The sequence below is a fragment of the Heliangelus exortis genome, chromosome 4 (assembly GCF_036169615.1).
Source record: "Heliangelus exortis chromosome 4, bHelExo1.hap1, whole genome shotgun sequence".
NCBI classification, from domain to species: Eukaryota; Metazoa; Chordata; class Aves; order Apodiformes; family Trochilidae; genus Heliangelus; species Heliangelus exortis.
Window position 1 is genome coordinate 8,659,739 of NC_092425.1, and position 20,582 is coordinate 8,680,320.

Sequence of the window (20,582 nt, forward strand, 5' to 3'; positions counted from 1 at the left end):
AAATCCAAGTAGAAAAGTGAGTCATTTTCCACAAGTCCATGTGTAACCCTAGCTCAGAAAGACATTAACTGAGTGGCTTTGCCCAGTCACCCCAGCAAACCATGGCTGTGCTCCACAGGGATTAGGCAACTGCCAGATAGAATAATGGAAAACACCATAATTTTATTGGAATAACAAGCCCTGTGAGTGACTAATGCTACAGTTTAGAACAGCAAGTTTTCAGATGAGGATCTTCAGATAAAATAATTGACATTCAATTGACTAAGTCTAAGTGCTTTAGCTTCCTAGAACCTCTCAACCCTCTCTGCCTGCATTGCCTAGAGTTGCCATCCTTCTCAAGGAAACAGGTAAGATTTTGTTCATTTCAGCTATATCTCCTTTTAGATTTGCTCCAGAAGTTAAGGAGCCTTGATATATATGTAATCATTCCCATTACATCACATAATAAAAACGTCAGAACAAAATTCACATTCGAATAAATTTTCTATCTAGTCATAACTGTCTTATGGTTCATAGTTCTAATTAAAATCTATATGGCAAGAGTATTTTGCAATGATTACTCAAGGCCATTAGCTTACAAGAATTCTAAGTGTTAGGCTGCCACTTAGGAATTCAGCTGATACCGGTGGTTTGACTAATGCTTCTCAGTAATGTAAATAAATTGGAAATTTCTAGACACTACAGTAGACACAGGATAAAATTTTCACTCTTGAACAAAGTATATCCTAAGCACCTGCCTTTATATATCTGACTGGGTGAAAATGGGCATCTTTTTAAATAACATCTCTAATTAAATACTGCAAAATTATTTATCTTGATGCATTTCTTTTTGGGAAATTTCTGGACATGAAAGATAACAAATCAGGTGACTAAACTGTCACTATAGCAGAAGTGTCCAGAGGAGAACACAATGATTTACAGAGAACAAAGAAAGGTGCATAGGAATGAGCATTTTAATTTAATTTATTAATTAAAAAGTATCCCAGGTCTGATACAGACATGGATAATCTTACTTTGAAGGACATTCTTATTAGATTGGTGGCAGAAATCGGAATGACATTATGGTATTGTAAAGGTATATAAGTTTAGGGAAGCAAATTGAACAAAGTGAGCTCTTATTATTGCTTCAGGCTAAACCAGAGCCACTTTCTAAATGTAACTGTGATTTGGTGTCAATGGTTTTCCTATAACAATTTCAGGTCTAGTTAAGAAACAGTAGTCAGTGATGCAGTCATGTTGTACACGGGTTGCTGTTAAAGCAAATTTATTTTCCAGGTGACTGTAAGTGCAGAGGCCACAATATCTACAACCCCATGCTTTAAGTCAGCTTTGATCACCCTCTCTGCCAATGTAAATTCCAATTGCTTTCTTGACTCCAAAAGTTTACACCATTTTTCCCCACTTGGTGCTCAGACTTCTGACTCTAGCAAAGCTGTATTTTCCCTACACATTTTTATTTACTGAATTTGCTTTTATTTAAAATTATTAGCTACACAATGATACAGTGCACAAGGCCTGTTTTGAAATTACAATTATCTTCACTTGGAAATGCCACGGTGTTCTTGATCCTACATGCTTTAATTCAAAATAACCTCATTAAGCACCTCGCTTAACATTCCATTCCATTCCATTCCATTCCATTCCATTCCATTCCATTCCATTCCATTCCATTCCATTCCATTCCATTCCATTCTCTTGTCCTGGATTGAAAGGACCAGGATAGAAAAAAATATTTCTTCTCATGAAATACTGTTAAGTTCAGTCACATCATTAATACTTTAAGGTCAATGATTGAAACACCTATGGTCAGTTGTCCATTAGAAACCAAGTCTCTTAGAGGGAAGAGGAAGCTTTCCAAACAATGACCATATTTGCAAAGGATTGGAGTATTCTTGGCAGGGCTATAGATAAAATCTACAGAACACCTCTACTCCATAGGACAATTGTCATCATTCCTCTGACTTCTGCATTATTACAAAGGGCAAAACAAAACTTGAACTACAAAATATAGAAAATATTAAACGCTGTGATTACAATTAGTCAGTAGGTCTCAAAACCCAGGTTATTCAAAATTTGCCAGCAAAATCAATTTAAACTGTACAGAACTTACTAATCTTGGTTGCAAAAATTATCTAAGATATTTAAATTATCGTGTAGATTATTTTCTTGTCAATCTTTCCTACAAATCTTTCCTGAGAAGGCATGTGAGAACGGATGATGCTCCCGTTCTATAACCAGTTTCTTCCATATTCACTTTACAGTGTGATTATATTTCCTTTGCACAACTGTTACTTATTTTATAAATGTTTGTACAAAATCACTCTCATTTTCACATTGACCAGACACAGACAAAGGAAAGGAAAAAAAAAAAAGAAACACCAGAGTCTGGTTTATTGTTTTGTTTTTCCTCAAAGCAAACAGAAAGAGGTTTCCAATTTGAGCAGCCCAGACAAGAGTCAATGTCAGGTTGGAGTTTCAGCTAGTTAGGGTCAGGGAAAAGCAGACATTATATTTTTCCTATTTTATGAAATATTTCCCGTTTCAAAGAAGACACAAGTACAGCAAAATAACTTGTTTTCCCATTACCTGCAAAAAAGCAATACAGAATGTACAAGGAGAGAATGGAATTGTTATGGCCATGGGCTATGCTTCCTTTTTCTGTTTTATTGCAGAGGGGCAGGGAATCAGAATAATATTTTAAAATGAGTTTTTAATTAAACATAACAGCTTAGTAGTGTCTTTTAAGCAAACAGCTAATTTGTTGCTTGTAACCTTTATTAGGTTTGGCTGTTTATTAAATAGTGATGGACAGAGTTACATATTTTCTAATATGCACTTCTTGCCAGTAGAAAGATTAAAGATTCAAAAATCAAGCAGAAAACATATTTCAAAAGAAATATTTGCTTTTTAAAAATAACCCCCCCTTTGTTTCATTAAATATAATTTTATCAAAGGAAAGTGACATCTGCTACTAAGTATATTTAGTTCATCCCATGTTTCTTCAGATGATTTTTTATATATCCAGTTAAGTACAGGCATACCCAACATGCAAACCCCCCTGTTCACTAGGGTCTAAAGCAAATTAACCATCCTACTGTACTTTGGAAACCACCTTACCAGACATATTTACTGAGATTTCCAGCCTTTGCAGGTGGGCTGTGACACAAAAGGAAAGTTGTGCTCCTTACCACTAATACTTGCATCTGTCCTGTCCAGTGAGAGACAGGCAGCACTCACAACTCCTTTCCACAGGTATGAAAAGGAGACAGGACACCAAACCTTTCTAACATCTGAGACACAATTTTGTGTCTTAGCCATCCTTAAATCTAAACATGCAGAAGTTTTCTAGCTAGCTATTTTTGTTTAATTTTCAATATGCTTGTAAGAAACGTTGGCTTAAAGATACTAATACAATGACACTGTTCCTTGTGAAGAAGTTCAAATATATTTAATCTGTTTAAGCAGAAGCTTGTTTCTTTTTGAAAGAATTCCAGAGCCACAAGTGAGATTTTCAGATGTGATAACTGGAAGAGTAGCAAAGATTAGACCATGTTTCTGAGACCTCTGAGTGCATAAGAAAAGCATGATGTAAATTCATGAGCTTAGAAGATATCACTAGTCAAGTTGTGAAGAAAAAAATTTTTAAACACTGAGCACATCAGAAAGGAGATTAATATACTTCCTAATACTGATAAGGTATCTAGTAGGTGGCATCATTCAGCTTTCAAGCACATGCTAAGCAGATACAGCAGTTTTCTTACTTTGAAAATATAAGGGATTATGAAATGCTGAAACTGCTGATAGCAGAGGAAAAAGCCAATCAAACAACAATGCAAGCTTGCCTTTTAGGGGTGGGAAGGCAAAAATGAACTATGCTGCTTCAACTAGCAACAAAAGAATTCCAGATTTCACAGCCCATTGCCTTTCTAATCCCTTGGTATTCAGAGAGCCATATGACTGAGACACAAGCAATGAGATGCTAACAGTATTTCAAACATGAAATCAACATAATAATACCTAGATGATAAGCAATATATAAAATTTAAGTACAGGTAGACTAGATTAAATTAGTCTAGTTTAAGACTAGACAGGCTTAAACTGTACCAAAATCACATCCAGTCTAGTCTAGTGTACTCTACTGTAATCTAATCTAATCTAATCTATTAGTGGAGTTTTGGGGGACATAGGGGAGGCACAGATGTTTTCCTTTTCCTACAATAACAGGTATGCAAGCTAGGACTTTCTAGACAAGTTCAAAGCTAAATTTGTATACACCAAGAAAAGAGGAAAACTAACTGTAGGTGTTAAGGACCAATAAAGATGTCATACTATACACTGTCATGTTTTTAATCACCTTCCAGACTTCAAAATGCACAAACAACAATTTTATGTTGTGATAAAGCATTACTGTTACATTTGCTTTCTTTTTATGGAAAAAATAATAAGTTGTTCTTATTCTCCAATATTAATAAAGAGCAACCACCATGCCTGGTATTGCAAGACAAACGTTACATGCTGCAGTTATGATTCTCATCTAATGCAAGATATCAAATTACAGTCTAATTAAATAGAATTGCCTTGGAACACCACTACCACACTTTTGAAGATGCCATCATATATCAGAGAGGTAAAATAGTCACTGAAAAATACAGAAATATCTCAGATGAGGAGAGCATTTAGGGACTACGCTTTTTCTAAAAACCAACTACTGACTAGAAAAACAGCACAAGAATGAACAGGCTATTTAAACAAAAAGAATGGCCTGATAAAGCCTGTTAAGAAGTCAGTTTCTCAGAGCAGAAATATCCATTCCCTCTACATACCTCATTACCAAAAGCTGTGGTAAAAGAGGGAGCCTAATGAACAAAAGCAGCAGCCTAGACTTGGGCCAGTTTCTTTTGGAAATGCCTGTGGAACCATGAATGGAACAAAAAGGAGGTGTATATGCATATCCACAAGAAAGAATCTGGCATTTGTAAAAGATCATGATATTTTAATAACTCACTGTTTAGACACATCAGGCATCACTGGCTGTTCTTCTTTCCTTGTGTCCAGTGTTGACTCTACAGGGGTAAGTACCACAGCAGCACATGAGACTATGGACTGGTATGAGTCTTCCCGACAAACTGCAAAGACAAAGACAAAATTCAGTGTTAAAGGGTGAACTCAGTTTCTATTTAAAATGTTTAAATTATAAAAGAAAAAAATCAATGAATACTATGACCAAAAAAACCCACAAAAAACAAGTAAATTTCATTGCTGTTCACATTTCCTAAAGTGCTTGCTTGGCACAATTTTTTTTGGCTAGAGACTGATATGCACTTCATCCACAAGTTTTACCTAAACAATATCTGATGTCAGTCAGCTCTATCTCATTGGTGTGTCTGAGTCCTAAAAGGACTCATATTTCCATAAACAACATCATAATATGATCCACTTTTTAAAAAATTTTCATCATAAACTGAAAATGAGAGTGGAAATTCTAGATATAGTATAGATTATACAAACCAGCTACATTCAAAAATTTCAGACTTTATAAGAAAATAGATTTGAGAAAATCTGACTAGTGATTTTTTTGTTGTCAGCTGTTACATTTCACTTTAACAAAAAACAAAAAACAAACAAAAAAAAACAAACAAAAAAAAAAAACAAAAAAAACCAAAAAAAACAAAAACAAAAAAAAAAAACACCCAAATGCTCCAGGAATAATAGCTAATATACTGATCCATACTGATTCTGAAGATACATATTTCCTTTACAGCCAAAGTGTGTCTTTATGAGCCGAATAAAAGCTGGAATTAAGAGTTGGTTGTATTGAATAATGCACAACAGCTTCTTATATTATATATTTATGGTACTGTTATGTATAAACAAGAAGAAACGTGGTGAGCTATCTTTTAAGCAGAAAGTCACACTTCAAATGTATAACATACAGAACTCTCTTATGGAGTGTACACAGCCAAAAAACATAAGCATAGCCTATAAAACATGGATGACCACAACAAATTCTCAGCACTTCAAAACCAGAAATAATCTGTTTTATAAGTACATACAAGTAACATGTGCAAAATTGTGACAGATGCAAACATTGAACTGTAGCATTTATTTATCAGTGGAAAACTTGTTTCTGAAAGCTTTTTCTTTCCATCCTCCAGGATCATGTGTCTCCTTAATGCTGACAGAAAATCTACCTCTTGCATAGCTCCTCTTATGGGAGAAGCAAAACTGGAGTAAAACATCCCTGTTCCCCTGACTGGGTCAAGAACATCCAACTGTGGTGTTTACCCTGAGCACTCAAATTACATTCAGCATGAATTAATTGCTCATGAGGAAGATACACTGTATGCCTGACAAACATCCTGGAGCAATAACTGGTTCTTTAAGGCATCAAGAGAGTAGATTTTAAGCAACAGGTCAGAACAGGACTGGATATTGCTACAAAGATCAGAAAAGTGCAAAGATCTTGTTTCAAGAGTAATTCTAAGCCATTCAGCAAGCAGCACAAATGGCCAGAGCAGAGGCAGATTCTGGCAGAAAGGAAATATTTTATTTTTTTTTTTAAGTACATAAAATTATGTTTAATGCATCTGATGTTCTCCAGCATTGCTTATGCTTGTATTTTTAAATATCAACATGCACACTGCACTAAGTGACTAAGACAAAGAAGATGACCAGTACTGAAATCTCACTTTGATTTTTCTTTGGAATCAGCACTACTCAAAGCTTTGTTACTATCATAGGCACCAATCTCCAAAACATGATCATCCCCAAGAAAACCTTGCTATGTTGCCTAGAAGTAGGTTATATGCATGCTTCGTGCATATCAAATTAAGGAGGGAATAATGAAAAATACCTTGAACTAGAGAGACTACCTAAGTAGAAAAGAATTTTAGGTGATTTTTACCCTACTATGTTGCATGAAATCAGCAGATCATCTACTAGCTGAGAGCTATTTGGTAGGCATCAAGCAATGTACAAAATAGTATCTTCTCATTATAACCAGTGACTGAATATGTGCAAATAAGAACATTTTTGTCTATTTGAGTTGTGATTTACAGTCATAGAATTGTACATAGATAGGTTTGTCAAAGTGTGATACTCATACTCAGTACTAAATTTTAACCTGAAAGGCTGATGAAAGAGGGAAAGAATTAAGCAAATATGTATTTTTCTTTAAAATACCTCTGAGTACCACTTGAATATCTAGTTATTACTCTAAAACTTATAAAAAGGTCTGGAGACAATGGAAGCATCACAGGGTAAGGTTTTCCCTAGAACAGGCACTACTCATCAGGGCAGTTACAAAAATAGATAGAACAGGAAATCACAGGTTATAAAGATGACACTGCTAGTCTCCTGCCCTTTACAGAAACTTCACATATTTATAAAACTGTAAAACTAATTTTTACTTAATAATTAATGCTATACAGGAGTTGTATTATCTCCTAATTTATAGCTGAAGACAAACACCATGGTCATCCAGGAATCTGAGCTCATGAAATTTATTATTCTAGTGAGCCCATTCTTAGACAGTGATACTGTTTGGCCTGGCTTTTGAAAACTACAATTCCTTCTTTTTATCTCAAGTCTCTCAACAAACAGTCATAGTTCATTATGGTAAAGAATAATTAACTAAAATGTCATGAAATCACAGCAGCAAGAAATTTCCACCTACTGGAGTTTATTTTATTATTATCTGTTCATAACTTGCATTAAAATAATGACAACGTGCTTGAATGTGGACTATCAACTTTAACACTGATTGGGATGGGCACTGTTTTTACTTAAAGACACTTTTCATTTTACATTTCAAACTTCCCTTAAGTGTAGCTTCTTTTCTACACTTTCATTTTTTACAAGGGTCTGACATTAACCCCAAAAAAACACAGTGATGTCCAAATATCATATTCTTCATTAATCCAAATCTCTGAGATCCTCAAAACAGTACAAAACTCAAAATAACAAATAATTAAGGGATTACACTTTTTAACCATAAAGGCTCTCATGTGTCCAACTTGCACTTTAAGAGCCAGAAAGAACTTTATGAATTCAGCCTTATCCCATGAGTTGGTAAGGAAAATACATAAAAGCAGAGTTTTCAGTCATCTGAGCTGGTGTTTGGAAAATCCCTCAACGTGATCAGATGCCCACCCTATTAAGTTCTTCCTGACATAAGTGTGGAAGTTAATCCCATGCTCACACCCCCTGAACCCAGCCATACAACCAGTTTCCAATTCACCTCACCCTCTGCTCATCTATGAGGCTCTTATGGGAGACCTTACTTGCTGCTGAAAGCCTTATTGCAGTCATGGGGCACAATATCCACTGCTCCAATAAAGAAAGCAATAAAGAATATTTTCCCATTTATCTCCTATATTTTACAATGGCACAAAGACATTAAGAACATATTGTAGGTTGAGGTTCCTTACCACAATTGCTGCTGGATATCTCCAGAATTGTGGAAAAAAATGTAGAGGGTATTAAGATCAAAGGAAACAATCTACTAATTTTATACTCAGAGTATAAAGTTTAAGAGACTAATAATTAGTACTTCAAAATATGATATACAATAAATACATTCTGGAAAAAAAAGAGTAATTTGCATGCAATTTAGCTGGTATTCTTCAGTACCATTGCATCTTCTTTATTCACAATTCTGTCATTACATGTACCAGCTAAGAGTTGTAGTGAAATGATACAATTGAGAAAAAAACTTTATTATGCATTTTTATTAAACAAACCTTTGATTTTTTTTAAATTATTTTTAGCAAATATTGTCCCTTGCAGTGTACACAGGACCTGGAAAAAAATCCTTTAAAAATAAAAGCACATTCTATATCCAGTAGGTGGGCATTGCTTCTTAATATCAAAAAGACACAACACATGGACAACTCTACAGAAAAACAGTCTACCTTTATTTAATGCTATAATAAAAAATCTGTACTGCTTTAACATTGCATAATTCCTCCCCAAATCCTTTAAGTTATACTTCAATGATGCATAAAGTTTGTTTTCTTCCATTGCCAAGTGTTCTATGAGTACCCCACATATTTATCACTAGCAGTCCTGGTTTGGATTTACCCTATTTGGTTCAAGAAGTCCCAGTCATCCACTGTCAAAACAGATCTCTACATCTGGAGAAGAAAAATATTGGAGCTTTGGGTATTTTTTTCTTTTGCTGTTTCTTTCAAGAAAAATGATAGTGACTAATTCAAAAGTTTACTTCTACTTTGAACCAACCAATGAAAAAAATTTAAATCCCTAAATATCATGACAGTACTGAATAGAATATCTCTGTCTGGAGAATACAAAGATTTTTAAGCTCATGGGGTGTCATTTACAGGATCTATTTCACTGTTAATCATACACATTTTCCCCTTTATTTTTTGTGGAAAGGAGAGAGAAAATCTGTTTATCACCACTCAGTATCAAAAAGTCTCCCTTGACACAAGATGCAAGTGATGGGTAGATGAGATGAGCAGGAATTACTACCTGCTTAGAGAACACAGAAGGGAAATGTCCATATGCAGTGTGCAATGAAGCATAAGGGATTTGTAATACAGAGAAACAAAAACATTGAAGTATTTCGGGATTTAACAAAAACTGGGCACTTATTCTGACAATTAGAAGTATTTAAACTTGTTCCCATACAGTTAAACATAATCAGCTTTTTAAACATAATCAGCTTCATAACCTTTCAAGAGACTGTTTGGGAACAACTGATGCTTTATACCATAAAAAAACCTACTGTTTTGGTAAAAAACAGGAGATCCAGCTGGGAGTGTGGAAGGTTCTGAACACTTTTTCTTGAAATTTCCATCAACTCCCATTGTAGGAGAGAGGAGACTGAAGCATGGGGGGAGCTGAGGATGGAATGTCTGGATCCTAAGTATCCAATTGAACATTCCTTCTACTACTGAAGGCCAGAATCTTTTAATCTTTTCATTGCTACAAAGCACCAATTCTCAGTGCAGGCACTTAAAACAAAACAAAAGAAAAACCTGCAATCAACCAAAAAGGAATACAGAATCTACTATAGATTTTTTCAGTAGAATTATCTAGTTCTGAGGACAAGTCAACAGGTGAAAAGCTGAGAAAAAGAAAAAGGAACCTTTAAAATGTGTAGTTCAAGCTACTTTCCTGGGAAAATTGACGGCACTTGAAACAGTTTATAAGAGGGAATCTTGAAATCTAATTTCTAAATTCTGCTCTCTCCAGTAAGAACTGTGGTTTATCACCATGCTAATTCCTCCTTCAACCAAAAAGAAGTGCCTGCTTGGTTCTTGGTCCACTCAGCAGGCTCAAGAAACAGCCCCTGTTCACACCTGCCTCTTCATCAAATCCCAGCATGACAGGCATGAAACACTTCAGTAAAATCAAGTGTATCACTGCAGTTTCATACCCACTTTCTCAGCACCAGAAACACAAAAAAGTTTATTAGAATTTTGTTATTAAACCCCAAGACTCGAGGAGACTCAGTCTCTTTAAAGCTAAAGGTCAAGGCACTTTGTGTGAAAGCAATTTTTGCACATCTACTTGAAGAAAAATATAATATTGAGAAATAATAATAATAAAAGCTTAACTTTCCTGCTGCTTGATTCTTGATTTGATGATAGTCTCTGAGAAAAAAGGAAACTAAATGGATCTCTATTTTATTAGTAGTTGATCAGTTATTCCAGGGCCCCTTTTCCCTCAGAAACAGCTACATTTCTCAATATTGGTCAAATGAATACTTAAGAGAATGAGACTGCATTTAAAGCTCCCAAAGGCTTTGCTGTAATAATTCTGCAATAAAACCACAGGCCCAATTCTTAAACACAGCATAATCCCAATCAGAATTTTTGTAACAGCAACAATTACAGGCCCGTTATGGGCAAATTAATTACTTTCTATCAGGTTCTTATGTTTCTTGGTTCTTTTGTAGTATCCATGAAGACTGCACACACACATCTGCTTTGTGCTACCAAGGGTACAAAACATGGCATTAAGCAGGAACCAGAGAATTCTTCTAGTGCATCAGCAGTTTGGTGGTGATTATCTGCACCCTTGCTTTTGTCTCCTCAGTTTATTTGCTGTCACAAGCCACTGAGGTAAAAAAATAATAGATACATGTTCAATATGGGCCTACTGACTTGTACTGTATGTAGAAGAAACTAAACAGTAAGAAGCACTGAATCCTGCTTCTTTTAATATTAATACTTCCTGGAATGCTGCTTAGTGTTGACACTGAATGGAAGGGTATGTCCTGATCACCTAAGGACAATATGGACATGAAAAGTAATGGACATACCAATTGTTATCATAATCACTTAGATAATGATGACACTGGGGGCCAACTTCTTGCACATTTCCTATCAATCACACTGTATTGACAGAACGACTGTAGTTTGGTCTCTCCTGAGAAGGACAAGGTAGCACCTTAGCTTTCCACTCAGGATTTTACAGACTTATTATGGATACTTTGCCACTCATCTCTTTTACATGCTGAAGAATCTGCATTCTGTATAAAAACTGTTCCATATCATTGGCCATCCTGCTAATTTTCCACAGACAACCACTCCTTGTTGCAGGTTCCTGCAATGATGAATCACTGTAGCAACACCAGGAGAAACAATAACTGCATTCATGGAAAATTAAGTAGGTTAGTTTTTTCAGTTGTAACCTCTGAACACCAAAAACATTCTAAGTATATCCATTTATGCTTGAGGCTGCTTCTAAAATACTTCCTTATTCACAGTGAAGAACTTAAAAGCAAATATTGTTCCTTGCAGCCTACACAAGAGTTGGAAAAAAGCCCTATAAAAATAAAAACACATTCTATATCCAGTAGGTGGGCATTGCTTCTCAATATCAAAAAGCATTGGTTTTGTGTTAACATTGGGACTTCTAAAATAGATAACATGCATCAGCTTTTGGCAACACTATCAGTCAGGGTGATATCATATGCTTGTATTTTTAGCACTGTAGTCTGTGACTTGTTTTGTGACACGGACATGAATAAAAATGATCCCCTCCCACCCATGAGGGAAATGTGATAAAAGACTAATGATCTGAGCCCAATCACATCAGATTTTGCAAACTCAGGGAAGCCTCCTAACTGAACAGTATGAATATGCATTAGAATAAAAAGTGGATGCTTAGTCATTTGGTCTAGGATGCATGGCAATAATCCCCATGTGCCTGGGTTTATTCACAAGATAACTGGTTAAATTTATTTACCACAGAAAACAGCTACAGGTAGGTTCATGGGGCAAAGGAGGCTCACCCAGAACTCCTCTGCTGGTGGCATGTCTGATGTTCTTGTCCTGAAAGCAAGCCTAAGCTCTAAGACCTCTATGTCCTCCTGACTTACTAACAGAGTCATGAAATGCATAGCTGCCTGCAGGAGCTTTTGCATGGGGAATAGGAATGAAAAACACCACAGTCACAGGAGACAGAAGACAACAGAAGAGCCAAAATTTCTGATTTACCAGCAAGGATATGACAGGTATTACTGTAAGTGCCAGTTTCAGATGGAAATACAAAGCTGAACCCCGGTAATAGCCATAAGATGGCACAAACTGAGAAAACCTCATTTCTCCTCCTAAAGGACATGGAGAAAATCCCAACAGGTATTTCACCAGCCATAAGAGCCAGCTGCCTCCAAGTTCCTTTTTCAGCCAAGACAAGAATAATAGTAATAGTTCTGCTTTTGATTACATTTGGGTTTCTATTTAAGCTATGTGATGCCTTCAAGAAAAGGAGAGAAACAGGAGCAACTGGGACAATGGCATCTTAAAAGGAGAAATACAAAATGACCTGCAGGGCATTTCTGTAGGCACAATTCAAGCTCCTGAAGGAGTGACTGCTCTAACAACAATATCCTTGACTGTCATTCACTGCAAGTAAAACTGTCAAAACTCAATGGGAATCGTTTTCAGGAGCACAGTCTCTTGGCTTCAACTATTATTCTTGGCCTAGCTAAAATAAAGCCTGACAGGCAAGCAAGATGAATTTATTTTTGTTTGTATTGAAGGGCTGTAGTCACAAGAAATTAATTTAACCAACTAAGACAGATAAACCTCCAAAAATATAGTTTCCCAAGACAATGCATTAAACAAAATCATAATGTCAGCTCTCCTTGCAGTTTCTAACAGCAAAATCTCAGCAGGAATATTATGTGAGGTATTTTTGCTTTGCAAGAGTATGAGGATATTTGGCTTTCTGTTATGAAGCTATCAGCAGCCACTAGCAGGAGCATGAGGTACAGCTGCCAGCAGAGCTGTTTGTCTTCTCAGTCACAGGGTGACAGCCTTTGTCAGCCTCAGTGACAAGCAACTCAGTGAGCAGTCCCTACAGCAGCATTTGTCACAGCTATTTCTACTCATTCCTCTTCTGACAGAAGTCTTCATATACCACGTATTAGACATTTACACCAGACACTGAAACGATTAGAGGACCCATAACAAAAATGCCACCTTTCTCGTCTCTCAGGAAACACATCTTCCATATTTATTAGAAAAGCCCACCAACATATTTTACACTTTTTTTCCCTCTAAGGTGTGTGGTTTCATCTTTTTTTTTTTTTAAATAAAAACACAAAAAACTTCTTGAGGAAACTTTGCTGTCATTGTTTTTGATAAGTGATTAAAAATTCCCCAACTCTGGAGCCTTGTGAAGTTAATAACTCCAATACTTGCACATCTCTATTGAGAAACTTTAAGACCACTATGTACTTAACCACTATTGAGGGTTTGTTTTATTTGTTTTTTCTTAGGGCTAAAATTGTCAAAATTATATGAAATCAGTTTTCTGGAACTATTTAATAAAAGTAACAACAATATACACAAAAAAAACCCTATTTCTTCAGAAAATAAAAATTAAACCTATTTTGGGAAAGTTAGTTCCACTTTAATTCTTCAGACACAATCTGGAGTGAGTACAGACCATTTCTGGGCTAACCTGCAGGCTGCCCCCCACACCCACACAGGATGGTAGGGGGAAGCAAATTCAACTGGGATGTCTCTGCAGCCACATAACAACCTTGCAGAGGAGCAAGCATCAGCAAATAGCTGGCTACTGCTCCAGCTGAGTGCTCCTCTGTCACTGCAAAGCAGCAGAGAAAAGAGGAAAGCAGACTGGGCATTATCCACAGCCTTACCACTTGGTACTCCAGCAGCAAAGAGAGAGGCCAGCAGCATTACGATCACCTATTGATGATCTGAACCAAAAGAAGAAATGGAAAGGCTTTAAGGAACAGCAGGTTACATACTGGGATGAGATGGAATACACTGCACCTTCCTCCTGTGGGCATCTCTGACTGAGCAGCAGCTAAGCCTGTGTGTGTGATGGAAGAGAACTTTTATGTTCACAGGACTGGAAATGGAAGGCTCTGGGTTGGTGTGTTGTGACAGGAAGTTCTGTAGACTCCAGAAGATAATCAAAATAAGAATTTTGCTGCTCACACAGCTTTTCATGCAATACCAGGGAAATGGTGTTCACAGGTTAGCCAGGTGACAAGAAAGGTTGGCATTGTGGAAAGAGAATGGTACAAAGTCTGCTGTGCCACCAATAGAACTGAGAAGCAGAATATGACTGTCCATCTCTTTGCTGTGCCTCCATTTTTAATATTCTGCCAATTTATACAGTTTGCAGATTTTCCTATGATTTTTGTTTGTTACAAGTAATTTACTAGATTTCAAGGCCAAATTAAAACTACTGTGGGCGTCTGACCTGACATGTGGCACAGGTCCACCCTGTAGTTCTTCCAGAAATTCAATATTATAGTCCTGATGCAAAACTCTGAAGAGTTCACTGCTATGCAAAGTTCATAAGTGATCTGCTGAATTCTTCCCATTAATGGTCAAAATAACAGCATAATTTTTCCAATTGATCTTCAGAAGTACAGACAGCCACACATCTATGCTGTATATAAAGAGTATGCCAAGTAAAATACATGCAGCTGTCTGAAAAGCAATTAAAAATTTGATCATTAAACAGACATCTTTTCACATTTCTTCTGAGAGTCTTAACTATTAAAAAAAAAAAAAATCACTAAGGCTTGAAATCTAACCAAGTTTTGAGGGCAATATATTTTGCTTTAAAGACAAATCAGTTGAAATGGGAATAGATTACACTTGGCAAAAAGGGTCAGGGTCAACATAACTGCAGGTCAGGCAAGTTTAGCAGTCTTGAAGAGCCATTAAACTGGGTGATTCTAGTGAATGGTGTTGTAATAGGGCCCAGTGCAGGATTATAGAAGCAAAGAATGCAGACTATCACTATGCCTCTGAAGTGGAGCTTTGATTCACAGGAAAACAGTAACTCAATGTACTACCTCTACAAAAATGTCCAACACAAGCCTTGGCTGGACAAATATGGAACTGGTGACTCTGAAGGCACTGAAGTCAGGCTGAACTCAATTACCACCAAACCTTCTCAAAAAGATGACTGAAGAGTGTGTTCACTATGACATATGTGTTCCTGTATGGGAGAAAATCCCAGACTTCCCTAAAGAAGAAGAGTAAGGTATAACAGAAGCCAAATTTTAGCTGCAAGAGCAATTAAATTGTTGAGGGGGAAAAAACCCAAATATAAAATGGTGGCTGTCTTAAGACATGTTTAAAATTAAGATGTGTGTTAGTCAGGTATATCTTTTAAGATTCATTATATAACTAGAAGTATAACTATATATATATATATATATATATAGTTATATAAAAAACTATATATATATATATATATAACCATATATATCTAAGTATAAGTATGCAAAGAATGATCACTTTGCTACTTACAAGACCAAATTTGATGAATTGAGGCCCCTATCTGTCTGTGAAAGTCACAAAAGTTGGTTGCTCAAGGTCACACTACAGGGTTGCAACATAGGTGCTTCAGTTATCCTGGCCTATAAACCAGTGGTTTCAATGATACAAGTGGTCATGGCAAACAAAGTAATGATAGCCTGTGTATAGGTATTTTGGAGGCTGTTTTCTTTTAAAAAGTTGTCTTCCACCTGTAATTTTCAAATCGATGCTGATATTTACATTGCAGAACTCACAGAGTGAGAACAACTCAGAGAACACCCACAGAACTCAGTAGTGAAAGAAGACTCATATATCAGGTAATCAAATATAAAACTACATGGTTTTCATTTATTTCAAAAGCATTTTTCTCTGTATAAGTCATAACTCTGCATAACATACAGATATTTCTTAATTCACCTTATTCTTGGCACCCATGTGTAAATATGTCTGAAAAACTTAACAGCAGACTACCAGATGACAATGAAGCATCACGTAGATAAACTGGTACTGAAAGCAAATAGCCAGAGCCCACTGGTCTCCATCCAGGCCTGAATTCCATATGCTCTGAGCTCACTAAGAACCAGAAAAGTTACCAATGAAGAGTAATTCAAATTCCTAACATGAATCAAATAAAAATCTAATTCACAAAAAAATTCAGTTGCTTTGCTTCTTGTTTAATTTACATGTGAAGTTCTTCCCAGAACACAGTGATAGAAGCCTGTGGACCAATGCAACACCTAAGCCCAAGCCATTATAAATTCATCAGAGTCTGTTCAGTTCCTACCTGTCATAACAACTGCAAAGCAAAGAATGAATAAATAAATCACTTTTCTTTTGCTAGCAACCAACAATTTGGAGACTATATCAAATATCCATTTGCATACAAACTCTCTACCTTGCTTTAAGCACCTTTCCTCTGGTTTGGGCTCTAAAAAGGAAAGAGTGCCATTTAGTGGTCAGGCAGATTTACTGCACCTTTTAAACTGAATGCATTACAGTGCACCGGTAATATTAGTAGGAGAATTTTAAATGGTGATTGATGGCATGGTTATTAATGTTGGTTTTACTTGATGAAATAATGCAAATGCTTTTTTGTAGGGAATGGATGATGTTTTATTTAAATCCTGATTTGGAACCTGCATTGAATCTTTTTGTGCCTTGTCTCCCCAGAGAGCAAAGAACTGCCTGCTCATTGCAGAGGTGATAATCGAGGTTATACATTTTATTAATAAAGAAGAGGGTACAGGGAAGTTCTGCAGGTGCTGGCAGGAAAGTAACTCTAAAACCTGTCTCAAAGAAAAAGTAATCATGTTCTAGAACAGAAGATGCACAGGAAGTAGCAGTACAACACACATTACTGAATTTCATGGGGTAACTCTACAGCTGAAGACAAAGTAAATGGCCAAATTCACCTGTAGCTTCTTTGGATTCATCAGCCTCAGAATTTCTGAACCCATGGTGAACTGATTAAACAGAACCAAAGAGATGAATGCTCAATTCTCAAATTGTACCATTTGCCAAAGCAGATGAAGAGTGCTCATGAATATGGAAGACTGGTTGTGCATCTGTGAATCCAGCAAAATCTGGCCTAATGACTATTTAAATAGTGAGCAGGCATTCAAAGACCCATGTTCCATCTTCCCTTGGGAAATATTCAATCTTTACTTCAGATGTCATGCCAGAGGCATCTGAGGAGCCAGTCAAGTACAACAGATCCTTCTTAAAGCTAGCAAAGTGCAAGTGGACCAGATTTCTAGAGGTACATAAAAATTAAGATAAACTGCTTTTTTCTAATCCAAAGTGATTCTGGAGACTTCCTTTTACCTACAACTAATGCCAGGGAACCTGAATGTATGTAAAATCAGCTACACCCATCAGTGCCCACCTCTTGTTTCCAAAGAGCAATACCCCCCTTCACCACATGTTGAAGTAGCTTGCTCCTAAAGGATGGTACCCCAAGCCCACTAAAATCCACACTCTTGAAATATTCTATGCTACACACCCAAGCAGAACCAATTAGCTCTCAGGCTTCTAAAATATAATGCATGTAATGGCACTGCTCCATTCTCATGCAAATGTCAACAGGCTTCACCTCCACAACCTAATTTAAAATCCTAGCACTCGATGGAAAGAGTTCCAGTAGCTTGAAGATCCTCTAGACATCAGGGTGCAAAGGTTACACTTGCCTCTTCTAAGGGAAAGTTACTCATCTGATCTTTGGTACTCAGAGCATTTATTTGCATTTTGAAGTGCATGACCACCAATTCTGGAACCTCCTTTCCACTAGTTCTTTAAGCTGCTGTATATAAGAATGTAATTTATTTCAGTCTCTGGTGAACAATTATGCTCTTAGCTGATTGAAATTTAAGAGCAGGCCTAAGATCAACACTTGACATTTGTTGAAAGTCATCCAATTTAAAAATAAGAATTATTAGGAAGTTAGCCAGTATTTTAAATGTGATATTTACTAATCAAAATAAAACTTCACTTCTGACAAAATCTTAAACATGAATGTTGTGTACTGCATTTAGTCTACAGTTAGCATCCAAAATCAAAAGATCAAAAAATGGAAGGAAATATACTAAACACATCTTCCTCCTTAAAAACACCTCTTGGAATTGTCCTTTAAGATTAATTTGTATCCCAGCTAGATGCTTTACACACTCAATAGCATTAAAAAAAAAAAAAAAAAAAAAAAAAAAAAAAAGGAAAATCAGCTATCTAAAGTAACATTATTTCATTTGAAAGAGTAACTACTGGTTCAGTAAAAATATAGTTTTATAGCTCTGCAATAAATATATATAAACCAACAGCACTCAGTCATGACATGCTCTGCATAAAATGTGCTAAAGCTCCTGCATTTAGGCCATCAACACCGGATTAGATTTAAAAAGCCGGGAAGGTGATTTCTACGCTACAAGGATTTCTCATTGCATGCTTTTAGTTTTCTTTCCTATGTTCAGTTTCTCTTCATTAGCTTTGGTTTCAGAGGTACTGTCTTGTATAGCAATATAAAGCATAAAATATTGTTGTGAGATAGCTGCACTCCCCTGGGATTAAACACTTGACCAAGGTTTCATTTGCCTACCAGTGCCAGCAAAGTGGATAGCAATGATTACATAAAGAACTGCAATCCACAGATGAAAAATGCTATGAAAAAGCAATACATTAAAATTTGATATTGATACTGCTTCTGAATTCTGGGCATCTATTTTGCTTTTTAGATCTCCTAATGGGTTTGTTGCTGAAATGTGTTTTTAATATGAAGTAATCCATTAAACATCTTGCAACCTGTCAACAGCCAGACAGCAGATAGACTGCTCAGTCTGACTACACATGATTCCCAGAGCTGTACTGTCAGTATTAATGATGTCAGGCCACAAACATGAAAGAAAGGAAGGATTACTTTACAGAACCATGATTCCTTCTGATAGAGTAGGAGGCAAAGACTGCACAGCAAGGTATGTAGCTTCAGATTGATTTCTGTAGTGCCTTCCAAGGCAGGTCCTGAATGACAAGCACTCCTCCTCTGCCCCTTGAAATTCAAAATTGCCTTTTAATTGTTAGTGATGAATCTGAAACAGAAATTTACAAAGCTGCTAAAAAAGTATATGAAATATGTTTAAAAACTTAATAATATTTAATTTAATAATGCTTAAGAATAGCTATACCATAGCTTAAACATCAGTATGTTTCTCTAAGTTCTACCTAAAAAATTGAACAGGAAAGCTTTTCTTTTAAAAATAATTTTTGAAACTGTATATGCAGTTTACATTCGTGCATGCATGTTGTCACTTGAAAGTTAATACTGGGGACTCCCATTAGTAGCATGTCATAACTACCACTATATATCTAAGAAAGCAAACATGCTGAACAGAAATCTTAAGAGCCCAGTTAACCTTTCCATAAGGTTAAAGGCAAAAAGAAGAAACAGCTACATGAGATACTTCATTGCTGTTAAGCTTGTTTGACAAAATCTTGTCTAATGATCGTACTGTGCCCTGATTAGAATCCTTAACAATAAAATGAAAACAAATCTCTGCATCCCGAGGTGGCTGCCTCCTTCTCATATCCCAGCAGCTCTACAGGTGAGTGAGCTGGCAAGATGCAAGTCACCAGTCCTGATGGGAAGCTTTGGCCATTTGTTTCCTTTTAGCCTGTATTTCCATTTATGCAAGCAGAAGAGATTCAACTCTTGCCACTTCTCTGCCTATCTAATAAAGAAGAACTTTCCCCTTCCTGTTACGGGGTGTCTGTGCTCTTGCTTTGTAGGAAAATGAGGCTGCCTGGTTAAAACAACTTTTCTGGTTTTTCACAGATCAAACAATAAAGGCAAGGGATTAAAAAAATATGGATGGAATATCTTGGAAATATATCTATAAAGAAAATATAAGTACTTTCTACATTACAAGCTCCATTTGCAGCTAAACTATTCTTGTGCTGCTAAAACAGATGTTTCACAGTTAGAGCTGCAGAGCTGCATTCCCTTCAGAAGTATTTTCACAGCTTAGTTACTATTATTACAATGTGAGAATGCTGACACCCAATGTAATAGAAATGATCCCTGAATACAATTTTCAGGAATGCTTTGCCTTATACACAAATTAGTAATGCTATTAGGATAGGAATATTTAGTACCAGTAGTAAACTTCCAGATAGTAGAATGTACACTACACAGCACTAATGTTGCATTTTTGAGAACCTAGCAATTATTGATAAAGAAGTAAGCAACCCACTCAAGAGGATTGTAGTCAGGTACACATTCAAGTGTGCAGTTTTTACAGAAAGCTCAGGTTT

General features: G+C 36.2%; 1 protein-coding gene across 6 annotated transcripts in view; it reads right to left on the minus strand.

The window, feature by feature from the left end:
* CCSER1 (coiled-coil serine rich protein 1) overlaps positions 1-20,582 on the minus strand; it is a 669,425-nt gene that overhangs the window by 455,179 nt on the left and 193,664 nt on the right. For all 6 annotated transcript variants that reach the window (XM_071742835.1, XM_071742834.1, XM_071742832.1 and 3 more), the window contains one exon: positions 5,006-5,126. In XM_071742835.1, the coding sequence (XP_071598936.1) occupies positions 5,006-5,126 (121 nt within the window). The remainder of the gene's footprint in view (positions 1-5,005; positions 5,127-20,582) is intronic.